The 13,603-nt window shown below is 40.6% G+C and overlaps 2 protein-coding genes across 2 annotated transcripts in view; both read right to left on the bottom strand.

Annotated features, from left to right (window-relative positions):
- Positions 1-10,071, bottom strand: part of ssbp2a (single stranded DNA binding protein 2a) — a 76,776-nt gene extending 66,705 nt beyond the window's left edge. Inside the window, exon 1 of the mRNA XM_088994224.1 lies at positions 9,880-10,071. Within this exon, the coding sequence (XP_088850350.1) occupies positions 9,880-9,935 (56 nt within the window). The 5' untranslated portion in view covers positions 9,936-10,071. The remainder of the gene's footprint in view (positions 1-9,879) is intronic.
- The window catches only part of LOC148899157 (ladderlectin-like), a 256,335-nt gene that overhangs the window by 185,891 nt on the left and 56,841 nt on the right, over positions 1-13,603 (bottom strand). The window lies entirely within an intron of this gene.

Here is a 13,603-nt window from a genome sequence, read left to right as displayed (position 1 = left end):
CTGCTGTAAAGGCAGCCACTCTCGCGGCGCCATCTTGAAGTCAAAACAGAACAACAAAAAACTAAATAACAAATAATATGACAACACAAAGACAATATGACAACGCAAAGACACAGAGTCATTCATTCATTCTTAAGCACTTTCTGTACCCTCTTTGTTCCATGAAGCAGTTCTAGATGAAAGAGGAGAGGATCAAAGCATCCTTTTCACCAGTGGATCAGGGACGTCATGGTGGAAACAAACAATTGTATGTTAATGCCAAACCAGGCACATTGTGACAATGACAAGAATCTGACCAATATGAGCGTCAGGGTCCGAGGGTCTCGTGTACCTGGTATTTTGTCCAAAAATCGGTTTGCTACCCTATATTTTCTAATAGGTGGTTGAGCTGTGGAAGCGGACAGTACTTTGAGCTCATCTGCACACCCAAATGCCAACACATGTAGAATGATTGTCCTCCGCCCCACAAAGTCCTTTCAGTTCATGAAAAATAGCCGTTAGAGGGGGCTACAAATTGTTTCGGGGCACACCAAGACACAGGTCACATGTTACTTACTAAAGCAGCACTGTAGATATCAGTACTAGTATCTACCAAAAATAGTTATCGGTTTCAAAACAAATGACACTTTTGTTCCACTGATGACAAGTTTCAGGATGTAGAAACAGTATTTTCCGGTGTATACCGTGCACCGGTTTATAAGGCACTCTCAATGAAGGGTGTATTTTCAAATCTTTTCCATATATAATATATAGAGTAATTATATAAATGTGTTCCAAATATAAGGTACACCACATTATAAGACGTTACAATTTTTTCCATATACATGTATAAGGCACATATATAAGGCAAATATAATATATAAATATATAAATATGGAAAGGTTTTCCAAATATAAGGCACACGATGTTATAAGGCGCTGCATTAGGTACTGGTGTTATGCACTACGGGGTGAAATGGAGTCGGTGGCTGCTGACAGTCGTTGCGAGACCTGTTGTGGCTCAATATTACTTCACATATGAGGTGCACCTGCGTATAAGGCGCAGGGTCATCCTTTGAAGAAAATTAAGGCTTTTGGGTACTTGCTACGCTTTCAGTTTAAAAATACAAGTGTCAACCGCTAACCCCCATGAAGGCAGCACTTCCTGGAGAGCTTCGTAACTATGCAACCTAATTGTACTTGTTCATTGGCAATGGAAAAAAAAACAATGCAGATCTGCTTATCTGTTGGATTAGACATTGTGTTTCAGACTGAGGAGACTGACAACTGCAGCCCCCTCCCCACCGCCGAGCACACATGTAGACACATGAATGTGCACTGCCTGTGTGTGTGCGTGCCATTTCGATTTCATTGGAATGAAACTCATTCCATTACAGCCGGAATAGCAGCCTATATTTTTTTCTGTGGGAGACACTCCCAACATGCAATGGGGCGCCTCATCCTGCCCTATGCTGCAATGGAGTTTATAAGCGTGTTGGTTCAGAAGTTGCGAAGTGGGTGTGTGCACATGTGCACATGCATGCACGATTTATGTGTGCATGTGTGTGAAATTATGATCAGCCACAGTTCCATATAGTCTAGTTATCTAAACTTCAAACTAGACTAGACGTCAATTATTATTTATAATCAGTTGGCGTACAAATATTATATAATATATAGTATTTCTTTTTTCACTTTCAACACAGTAAAATTATCATTTTAATTGCCTTGAAAGTTACGGTGTACTGAGTGCAAGTGTGTGTGCGTGTGTGTGTGTGTGTGTGTGTGTGTGTGTGTGTGTGTGTGTGTGTGTGTGTGTGTGTGTGTGTGTGTGTGTGTGTGTGTGCATGTGTGTGTGTGTCTCACACTATGCAGCTGTAATGTAAGGCAAACTCTTTGCCACCAAAAAGCCAGACCTATCTGGACTTTGTCAGTGACACGTCGTGTTAAACCCGTTGAACAACTGCAGTCCACAACGTGCGGCCATGTACTGTCGCTCTTAATCGCAATTGAGTGCAGGTTTTTACACAGGGACTGCCAGACAGACAGACAATACCTTAGCTGTGTTGCTCTATATGCCAGGGGTCGGGAACCTTTTTGACTAAGAAAGCCATAAAAGTAAAATATTTTGAAATGTTTTTCAGTGAGAGCCGCACGCACGCACGCACGCACGCACGCACGCACGCACGTGCATCCACTTTTCAACACAATGTCAGAATGTATTATTTAAAACAACTTTGTGATAGTACTCACCATTAACATGAATGGTGTTGCGATTGATAAAAAAAATCCAGCCAAACGATTGGAATGAAAGTCAACTCGCCGGGTACATACGTGAAGTTACTGCTAGCTCGCCTGCACACGGCTCATTAGCTTTCACACTTGCTTTTTGCTGTCTCTCGTCGAAGTATATTGATGCTAATGTTAGCATGGGACTTGTCAAAGTGCCACTGACATTCGACTGTTTCATCGATGGTATTGTTTCATTGCAAATTAGAATCAGAAGCTTTTCTCTCCACAAAGGCGAATCCTTTGGTTTATTCAACCTGAAGTGTACGATATTTTTTTACTCGTCGGACTCATTTAAAAGGGGCGTTTACCTGTTTCAACAACAGCCAGTATCATCCAATCAAAATTGCGCTTTCCTCCAACTAGGTCAGTGTCATCCAATCAAAATTGCACTTTCCGCCAACTGCCGCCCAAACAGGAAATGAACAGCGAAAAAGAAAGAATATGTATTTAGGATTATCGGCGAGCCAGATACAATCATCAAAAGAGCCATATGTTGCCCGACCCCTGCTCTATGCGAATGAATAATAATAAAATAATAATAATAATAATAATAATAATAATAATAATAATAATTATTATTATTATTATTATTATTATTATTGCTGTTGTTGTTGTTGTTGTTATTATTGTTGTTATTATTGTTGTTATTATTATTATTATTCACTTTTTGAAGACAATATTTGTGCAAATATTGCATAGTATCAACAATAGATTTTTGAAATTTTTTGCTCAAATTCGTGGCTTGCTTGGACTTACTTATACAACCGTAAAATACGGTACTTCGGCAAAATGAGCAAGGCTGAGCTGCTCTGTACCATGCTGATACGCATGGTACATGTCTTTTTGCCGCAGCATGTTTGGAAGAGGAGAACTTAAATCCGATAATTGCTCATGCACAAGTAGGTGCACATGCAACAAGTTGTATAACTTCCACATTACAAAATGAAAAGATAAAAAAAATAAGTCAGTGATTAAAAAAGAAGCAGTTGTGCTCATCAATTTTCTTATTTGAGGAGCAACTTGCTCAATTTGAAGAGTATCTCTTGTGTGTGTGTTTTTTTTTTTGCAGGGACCTGAAGCAAGGGGTTGATTAAGTGAGAAATATAAAATGTGATTAAAAATGTACAATTTATTTCCTTTTTTTTTATATAAAAACAAGTTTGTTCTTTCTTTTTTTTTTGTTTGTTTTCAATTCGCGTTATAAAAACAAGCGAATTGCAATTTCTAGCTTTTAATGTTTCAAGTTAAACGGAATTGGCTGTATGGTCATTTTGCACAGCTAATGAATTAAACTTTTTTTAATGTATTTTGTTGATAGCATTCATTGTGCAAATCTCAAAAGTCACTTTTCCATTAGTCCCACTCTACACTGAAATGGCGGCCACGCATGGCCTGGAATGTTTCTTTTTCCATTAGACATTTTCGGGGCTGAGTACTTCCAATGCAACTGCTTTTCGAAACCATCTCAAAGATCGTGTTCAAGCGCCAGTTGCCTGGGGTACGAGCGGGAGCCGTTTCATCACCGTCATTTGATACGCAGCAAGCCACTCTGCTGTCCATGCTCATTTCCGGACGTTTAGACATATTGCCCACTGTCATAAAATCACATTATAATAGTGGTGGGCCGCCAGGGCCTGCAAGGCCTTCTGTGCAGGTCTAAAATGTCTAAATCACAGACTAATGTTAATTATATTTTGTCCATGAATTTAATTAAATAATTCTGAATTGTTTTTCAGCTTCCTTTCATTACTTATGCCCTGTTGCGCTGCTTCCAGGTGTGTGATTTCATATTAAAGCATTTCACCAATCACATTTCAGCCATAATTTGTTACAATCAGTTCTGCATGCTCTGCAGTCTGGAGCATACAAATCAATGGCGATGAAACAGTTGCTTTAGCAGTTAAAGCAACTGTCAGATTTCGAGTTGGCAACTCAAGACCTGCTGGAAGGCGCTGGAAACGTCACAGTTTTCGCAAAATATGATTGGCTTGTGGGCAGCCCGGTAATCGAGTGGTTAGCACACCGGCTTCACAGTGCAGAGGTCGCCGGTTACAGATACATGCGTGGCAGGCAGATTGACCACTCCAAATTGTGAGAGTGACTGTTGTACGTCTTTGTGTGCCCTGTGATTGGCTGGCAACCAATTCAGGGTGTCCCCCGCCTCGTGCCCGAAGACTGCTGAGATAGGCTCCCCCCGCGACCCTAATGAGGAATAAGCGGTACGGAAAATGGATGGATGGATGGATGATTGGCTAGTCACTAGCCACATTTTTGTGTTGATTTAATAGTGGTTTTGTCAACCCACAATGGCTGAAGGAGGAGAAGAAGTTGATTTGGTTGCAGATGTACTGTTCAAGCCATTTTCAAGACGGACTTTTCAAGAATAGATGGCCATCATTGAGAAAGGTTGGACAGCTCCTAAGCTGGAAAAAAATAGCAAATAATATTGCAATTTTATGAGGTTATCATGAATCCACACGTTCATCGTAAAAATGTGAACCGTTTAATGACAGTATTTCAAGTACAAGTTATTTCCTGGCTAACGACATCCTCTATTGGACGTGTAGTCAATCACACCACACTTGCAGCTGTGGATTGATTCACACATAGCACTACTGAAGGCCTACGTTTGACATGCACGGCCCGCCACTGCATTATATATAATAGTGTGTAACAACAACACCGAACCATAATGACAATTCCATATGTACTAATGGTTGCATTTTTGGTGTATTTGTCATCTAATCACAAGCTTGCTTAATTGGTCTCATTAATTTAAATGAGAAGTGGACCGAGTGTCTTTTCGTTGATGGTGGGCATTTGTTTGTGTTTTTTTGGGGACAAATGGAAAAGTGGCAAAAGTCAAAGTTATGAAATTAGGATGACATTGTGAAAGCAAATAACATTATTGGTATTTTAAATAGATTTAGTGGAAATATTATTTTATTTTATTATACATTTAATGCAATAGGCCACACCTCCTGGCTGACACATTGTGATGTAAATTCATTTATTTCCAGTTCCTGTTCTGTTTAGCAAATACGATTTTCTCCCCATAGTTTTCTTCCCAAACATTTTGAATTTGCTTGCAATTTTCCTTTTCAAAGCGGGATACGCTCACTTTTAATGCAGTTCCAGTTCCTTTCTCCTAAACAAGCACAATAAGAAAGCGCACGCTGTCAGCCACAGCTCACAATCAGACACTCACATGCCAATTAGATACCTTGAGCCTGTCAACCCACCCTTCCACCAGCTCGCCATGCAGCAACTTCCCATCAGTATTTGCTTTTTAAAAGAGACATATCCAGCACACCGATACATTTCATTCTTGTTTTAATGAGTTTGAATGTGTTAAAAATGTGTGGGAGGGATGAAACTCTCTAAAACAGTGTTTTGTATGATCCCTCATTATCGAGGATTTTCACCAGTTATGGCTGCTTAATCTGAATAAATTATGTTACACTCTAATGTATTAATATTTGATTACCACTTCATAGCAGCATTTTTTTCTGACTGGACAAGCAGGAAATCACAACAACTATTACAACTACTCAGCAGGGATTTTGTTTCTGCCGAGTATGTTATAATAACATTTGCATACAACTGTAATGTAAATCCATATTCAGATTATTTTTGTATCCTTTGCAAGTTTCTACATTCCCAGAGAATAAACTGTGGCTCTTGAAATGCATATGCAACATGTGAGAGTAGGTGGAAGACACCACGACGCCGAGCTAAAAGCACCTGGTTGCCATGGCAGCCAATGAGATGAGGAATTGACAGCCAGTTACCTGTCAATTAATCCCAAATCTTTGATTGCCATGTTTATGAAAGTGTAAACGTTCACGTCTACACTCTGATCTGCACTTACACACTATTTGGAACGCCTCATGATATGACCATGCGCAGTTATTCAGCAAATGGCAACCTCCTAAAAAAAAAACACTAACATAAATCAACACATCTCACCAATAAAAATCAAACATTATGATCCTCATAAACTTAGAATTTATGGGCAGTTTTACTGGTGTAGCTGATCAGAGCGACGTACACGTCATCTGTTACCACCTTTGTTGTGGCTATCTTCATCTGGTTCACTAACAAGCACGTATCACTCAAATAAAGGTCATTTGGGGGCAATGATGACCTATTAATAGTGGTGTTGGATGTTATTCTTTTGAAGTCAAGTCTTTTTTGTCAAGTCTTTGATTTGTTACCCAAACATGAGAGGCTTACTGACATTTGTGGCAATGAACTCATTCACTGCCATTCACGAATTTATTCAGGAATTGAAAATATGACGTATAGCACCATTTCTGAATTTGTTCGGGTTTTCTTTTTTCATGCTTGGGTGCCGATAAAACTCTGGCCATGGCTTCTGGCAATATTTTTTAACTTTCACAAGGGGGCAGCATTTCCCTTTTTTCCATGATATCGCTTTGTTCCAGCTCCAGCTGTTGTTAAAGCGCTATTTAAACCAATATGTATGGATTGCATTGTATTTTGGACAGCCACCCTCATTTCAAGCTCACATAACTCCAGACCCATATGATCAGTCTATTAGTATTTTTTTCTGATGAAAGAAGAGTCTAAGGTTTCCAACACTTTGTTGGCTGTTTATGGAGTCCTAAAAAAATGTATGTTTCTCCACTGCGAGACTAATAAAGGTAAATCCAATCCAATCCAACTCAATATTCTGTGGGTCCTGGAATTCAAGTGACAAGGACAAAAACCCTGGCACTGGAGTGAACACATTTTTACACGTCTGGCAGTGAATGAGTTAAAAAGTCCCATGTGGGGAACATTTGTGCTGAAAGGCAAAACGCCTTAAATTGAATCTCAGGTACACTGAGTTATTTTAAAGACACATTTTATGGGCATGCGCGGCAAGGACACGCGGGACACATCAGATGAGCAGTTGTACGGAGGTCAAACACATTTAGATTACTGACGCACGTATGTTAGCGTGCACGGGTCCACCCCGAGGTCATGACTACAACCCAATGAACTAATGATCCAGCAAATTCCATCACCCAAGCTCATTCTCTCTCTCTCTCTCTCTCTCTAATCTGTTGTTGCCCTCGCTCGTTCTTTGATGGCCCGCTGTGCCGCAGAAATGAGAAACAACGGCTCAGCAGCAGCAGTCGGACCCGCTCTGCCTCTCTGATACACGCCACTGATAAACAAGGCAGCTTGTTAAGAACGAAATTAATCTCGCCCTTGCCTGCCTTTTGCCTTTCGCAGCGTTTCCATCTTGTCAGACGGTCCTGTCTCTTTTTCTCAGCTTTGGTACTGGCGCACAAGATAAACCTTCCCTTTTTGTGCACAGATAAGTACAAATTGTACATAACGGCTCTAGTTAAATTAAGAAGCCAAGTTAGCAAGAGCTTATTCATTCTCAGTCTAGACCACAACATGCTGAAAGTATGTGATACAAGATTTTTTTACTGTTTGGAAAGCCAATACGGGCGCCCCTGTGTTTACAATGGTGTGCCTACATTAAGATAAACATTTTTTTTTCAACACTGACACATTTTTTTCTTACTAAGACCACATTGGGTATCCCTAGTTTCAAGGAATGCTCCCTCTCATAAGGCAAAAAAATAAACGATATTTTTTAACCCTTCCTGGGACAATCGTTCCCACTGTGTGCAGTTCATCGTGTTATCAGGTTGCAGGTTATCATTTTTGGTGAATAAATTGGTGAATTATCCATGCTTTCTTTTTTCAAAATCCTCATTTAGGGTCGCGGCTGAGAGGAACTTTGGGTGAGAGGCAGGTTACACCATGGACTGGTCGCCATTCATTCCCTTGATACATTCAAATGACAATTACACCAAACATTCACACCTACAAACAATTTACAGACCTCTATTAACCAAATAATATGTTTTGGAAATGTGGGATGAAGCTGGAACACCCGCAGAAAACCCACACAATCTCCATTCGGGAAAACCGGAGACAAAACTGGAACCCTGAACATCAGAACTGTGGGACTCCGCTAAGCAAATGTCTACTGTGCTATAAAATCAGAAATACTTTAAATCATTCACTGCCATTTAGGAATTTATTCGGGAATTGAAAATATGACGTAGAGCGCCATTCCCAAATTTGTTTGGGTTTTGTTTTTTTCATGCTTGGGTGATGATAAAGCACTGGCCAATGCCTCTGGCTATGTTTTTCCCTTCCATAACGGGGCAGCATTTGTTATTTTGATCATGATAGCGCGTTGTTACAGCCTCAGCTGTTGTTAAAGCCCTATATAAACCAATGTACGTATAGGTAGTGCATCGTATTTTGGACAGCCATCCTCATTTCAAGCTCATATAACTCCAGACCCATAAAATTTGGGATTTTTTTTTTTTCTGATGGAAGGAGAGAGTCTAAAATTTCTAACGCTGCATTGAATGTTTATGTAGTCCTAAAACTCAATATTCTATGGGTCCTGCAAGTTCAGAGACAATGACAAAAACCCTGGCAATGCAATGGACACATTTTTGCACATGTCTGGCAGTGAATGAGTTCAAGTTAGGAGTTGACCAGTAAACTTGAGCCATGTGGGATTGTGTGATAACCCTTGCACAATTTGCAGTAGCTTTAGACAGGAAATAAATGTATCCAGAATTGTAAGAAATATAAACTTCTCAATTAATAGGTAGATTTTAGATTACTTTCGCACATTATTTTTACCTCTTTAGAAAAGTGTTTTTTACTGGCGCTGTTCCCTGACCGCAATACTTGTGTTCAGTTCTATGGCATTGAAGCCAGTTTTCGTTGTTCTCTTGAGCAAGGCAGTTATTAATGAGGTACTTCTGAATTTTAAATTGAGGTGATAAATAAATTATATAAGGAAGTCAAGGGAAGTCAAGCGCCTAAGGGTAAGACATAAAAGTACAGTACAAATGTGCTGACAGAAGTTTGGTTAGTCAGTGCTAACCAAACCCAAACATAAGGTTTTATTTGGAAAACAATGTTTACCTTAAAAAGAAAATGTGAAGCTTTTCTAATAACATATAACAGTAATACATGCACACTAGTGAAAAAAGCAAAACTAATAATAATAATAATAATAATAATAATAATAATAATAATAATAAACACCCTAATTGTTAAAAGATTGTTATTTGTTGTCTAACAAAAACATGCACTTTCAGCGAATAAAAAAGTACACAAATGCACTTTGGAGAATTCCGAGCAGCCGTGGATGCAACAGACAGATGCGCGCACTTCCTCCATGTGCATCCACGCACTGACAACCGGTAGTTTCTCTTTCGTACGTTTGACAGCACTGTTATCAGCCTGCATATCAAAGCGCGCGCAAAAGCGATTCACAAGTCCATCATGAGCACACCAAACGAACCGGTAAAACGCATATCGAAGTCTACACTACGTTGTCAATAATCAAGCAAAAATAATAATAGTAATAATAAAGATGTCCAAAGTGTCAGCTTTTCCCGGAATAAAGCAAAGAGTCAACTTTCCAATCCAGAGCAGGGAACGGCATGCCACGGCTCCGAGTGTGACTGTTTGCGCGCGGCTGCACGCGCATATCACTCCCCGCCCCCTCCTCCATCAGATTCCGTTTCCTCCCCCCATCAAGAAAACTTACTTTTCTCTGGCTTGGCTGTCGGACGGCACGTTGCTACTCTTGCCTTTGGCGTACATGCTTGCAGAGAGCTCCGATTGTCACGCACCTGTCAACCCATCACAACCTCCTTGGGCACAGCCCCGTCACCATGGCGACACGAGCAGCGTCCTCACCTATTGGACGCTGTATCTCGCAGGACCGCCCACTCGCTGATGCAAAGGTGGGTGAGTGACAACAAGAAAGCCACGCCTGTTCAACTAAACTCCGCCCCTTGGTCTTCCTGTCCTGTCTGTCTTTCCCCTTCTGATTTCCATTTCTGAGGTCTGTCTGTCTTTCTGTATATCCGTCTGTGCGTCTGACTAGCAGTCTCTCTGTCTGTCTGTTTGTCATTTCTTTCCTGATTGGAAAGGGTCTCACGACGCACACACATATATATACACACACACACACACACACACACACACACACACACACACACACACACACACACACACACACACACACACACACACACACACACACACACACACACACACACACACACACACACACACACACACACACACACACACACACACACACACACACACGCAGACTAGACGCAAACACACGAATACACGAAACCTCACGCTCACGCACACGAGCAAGCAAGCACGCACGCGCACCCGAGTCCTCCCTCCTCTGTCAGTGCAAAGGGGAATTTGAAACCGTCCAACAACTTGCTTTGGCTGCTCATTTTTACACTCACACACTCTACCTATACGTACATGCGCACGTATAATGGGGTGTACGTGAAACTCTGCGTATTCAGGTAGCGTCACAGCTGTGTTTATTTACATACATATCGATGAGAAGGTTTCTTCAGCCGTCATCTGTACAAAAGTGAAGGTTTCGGACGTTTCGCCTCCTATCCAAGAGGCTTCGTCAGCGAACTAAAGTCTGACTGGTCGTATCGGCCCCATTTATATATCCCTAATGTCCAGACCTGGTGGCGCCGGACACAGATATGATAGGTCCCTACTCTCAGGTGGGGGGGGGGGGCGCGGGACCCCCCCCCCTGTGGCCCCACTGATTGTTCCTACATTCCTGACTAACGATTGGCCTATTACACCCACTCCCCCCGGTATCACCTCATCAGCATAACGACCCTCATCAGCATTGCGAAAGTTGCCTAACCTGTTTTGCCTGAGCAGGCTATTGTATGAACGATCCAAATTGAACCTCACACCACCAGACCGGTTTAATGAAGGATTTTGTTGTTTTATAAGAATCGCCTCTTTCACCCCCCTTTCAAACCATCTATGTTCTTTCGCTAAGATTTTAACCTCATTGTCGTCAAATGAGTGGTTGCTAGCTTTTAGGTGCAAATGTACTGCCGATTGAGGCCCACTAGTATTATCCCTGCGATGTTGATAAAGTCTTTTTTTGAGAATTTGTTGAGTCTCCCCAATGTACTGCTCTTTACAATTTTCATTCTTACAATGTATGGAATAAACTACATTACTTTGTTTTTCATTTGGTAGCCTATCTTTTGGATGCACTAATTTTTGCCTTAACGTGTTTATCGGTTTGAAATAAGTAGGAATTTTATGTTGCCAAAGGACTCTTTGTAATTTTTCAGAAACTCCTGCAATGTACGGTACTGCTACTCCTCTCCTTTTAGAATCTTGAGAATTATTGGTTTCGTTCGCTATTCTTTCTTTCTGACATTTGTTGAATGACCACTGAGGGTACCCACAGTTAGTGAGTGCTCTCCTGATATGTTTTGACTCCTTTTCTCTACCTTCAGTGCTAGTTGGTATTAGTTTAGCCCCATGCTGGAGGGTTCTGATAACTCCTAGTTTATGTTGTAAAGGGTGGTTAGAGTCAAAAAGTAAGTATTGGTCAGTGTGCGTAGCCTTCCTAAAGACTTCTGTTTTTAGCGCTCTGTCCTCTTTTATAATTACTTTACAATCCAAGAAGGCTAGTTGGTTCTCTTGAATGTCCTCACGAGTAAATTTAATGTTGAAGTCTACAGAGTTGAGATGATCTGTGAAGGATTGAATTTCTTGTTTCTTAATTATGACAAAAGTATCGTCCACATATCTAAACCAGTGTCTAGGTTTTGTCCCTGGGAAGGATGTGAGGGCCTGTTTCTCCATCTCTTCCATGTAAAGATTAGCCACTATGGGTGAAACTGGTGAGCCCATAGCACAACCATGGATTTGTTTATAAAAATTTTCCCGAAATTGAAAATACGTAGTATTAAGGCAGATTTCTAATAATTGGCAGATGTGATCCGGTTTCAGTTTGGTTCTTTCATGCAGAGAAACATCCGCCAGCAGCCTCGTCCTCACCACTGAGACTGCTGCTGGGGTTACTTAGCGGATACTTAGCCGATAAAATGCAACAAAATTATACTAGGAAAATTCTAAATTTGCGAATTAGGAGACTTAACATAGAGATAAAAAACAAACAGTCAGAAATAGAAACTTATTATCAGCGTTTACAAACTAATCTTACCCACAAAATCTATCAGGAAGTGTGTGAATTTACTAAATCCGGTTATATGAGGCACCACAGCAAAACCAAAGAGAGACAAAAGGGTACATTTCAAAAATTACTTTTACTGAAACAATCGCAGCGACTGGTAAACACGCGTAAAATTAGGTATGAACAGTTTGCAAGGGAGAATTGGATCAAAAATTTGTCAGACAGAGATCTCTCAGAGACAGAAAAGGCGGTACTTACCAAAGGTTTAAATTTCTCAGTGACTCCTAAAACTATACCTACAATAGATTATATCACAGCTACTGAATCGGCTATTAAAAATAACAAACTTTCGTATGCAGAGGCAGATGATCTACGCATTAAAATATCAGCTCTTCTCAGTAGTGCCAAACTTCCTCCGTCCAACATAACATTAGAAGAGAGAAAGGCGTTAACTACTCTACAAAAAGACAAAAATATTACTATTTTGCCAGCAGACAAGGGCAGATGCACAGTGCTGCTCAACACATTGGATTATGAAGACAAAATAAATAGGTTAATCAGTGATTCTAACACGTATGAGCAACTAAAAAGGGACCCTTCCAATAGATACAAGAAAGAAATGATTGACTGTCTCCAAAAGCTAGAGAAAGGAAAACATATAGATAAACAGATGTATTTTAGATTATACCCGGGAGAGGCCACGCCATGTATCTATGGCCTGCCAAAAATACATAAAGAAGGGTTCCCCCTCCGACCCATTGTTTGTAGCATTGACTCCTCTACCTACAATGTAGCCAAATATTTAAAAACTATTTTAGCTCCGTTGGTTGGTAACACAGAATACCACGTAGAGAACACCACAGGGTTTGTAGAGAGGATCAAAGACCTCATATTGGAACCTGAGGAAACTTTGGCATCATACGATGTGACTTCTCTCTTTACATCTGTCCCAACCCCAGCAGCAGTCTCAGTGGTGAGGACGAGGCTGCTGGCGGATGTTTCTCTGCATGAAAGAACCAAACTGAAACCGGATCACATCTGCCAATTATTAGAAATCTGCCTTAATACTACGTATTTTCAATTTCGGGAAAATTTTTATAAACAAATCCATGGTTGTGCTATGGGCTCACCAGTTTCACCCATAGTGGCTAATCTTTACATGGAAGAGATGGAGAAACAGGCCCTCACATCCTTCCCAGGGACAAAACCTAGACACTGGTTTAGATATGTGGACGATACTTTTGTCATAATTAAGAAACAAGAAATTCAATCC

The sequence above is a fragment of the Hippocampus bargibanti genome, linkage group LG04 (assembly GCF_051943395.1).
Source record: "Hippocampus bargibanti isolate YZ-2025 linkage group LG04, ASM5194339v1, whole genome shotgun sequence".
In the NCBI taxonomy this organism is placed as follows: Eukaryota; Metazoa; Chordata; class Actinopteri; order Syngnathiformes; family Syngnathidae; genus Hippocampus; species Hippocampus bargibanti.
This window is presented reverse-complemented; position numbering and strand designations above follow the sequence as displayed.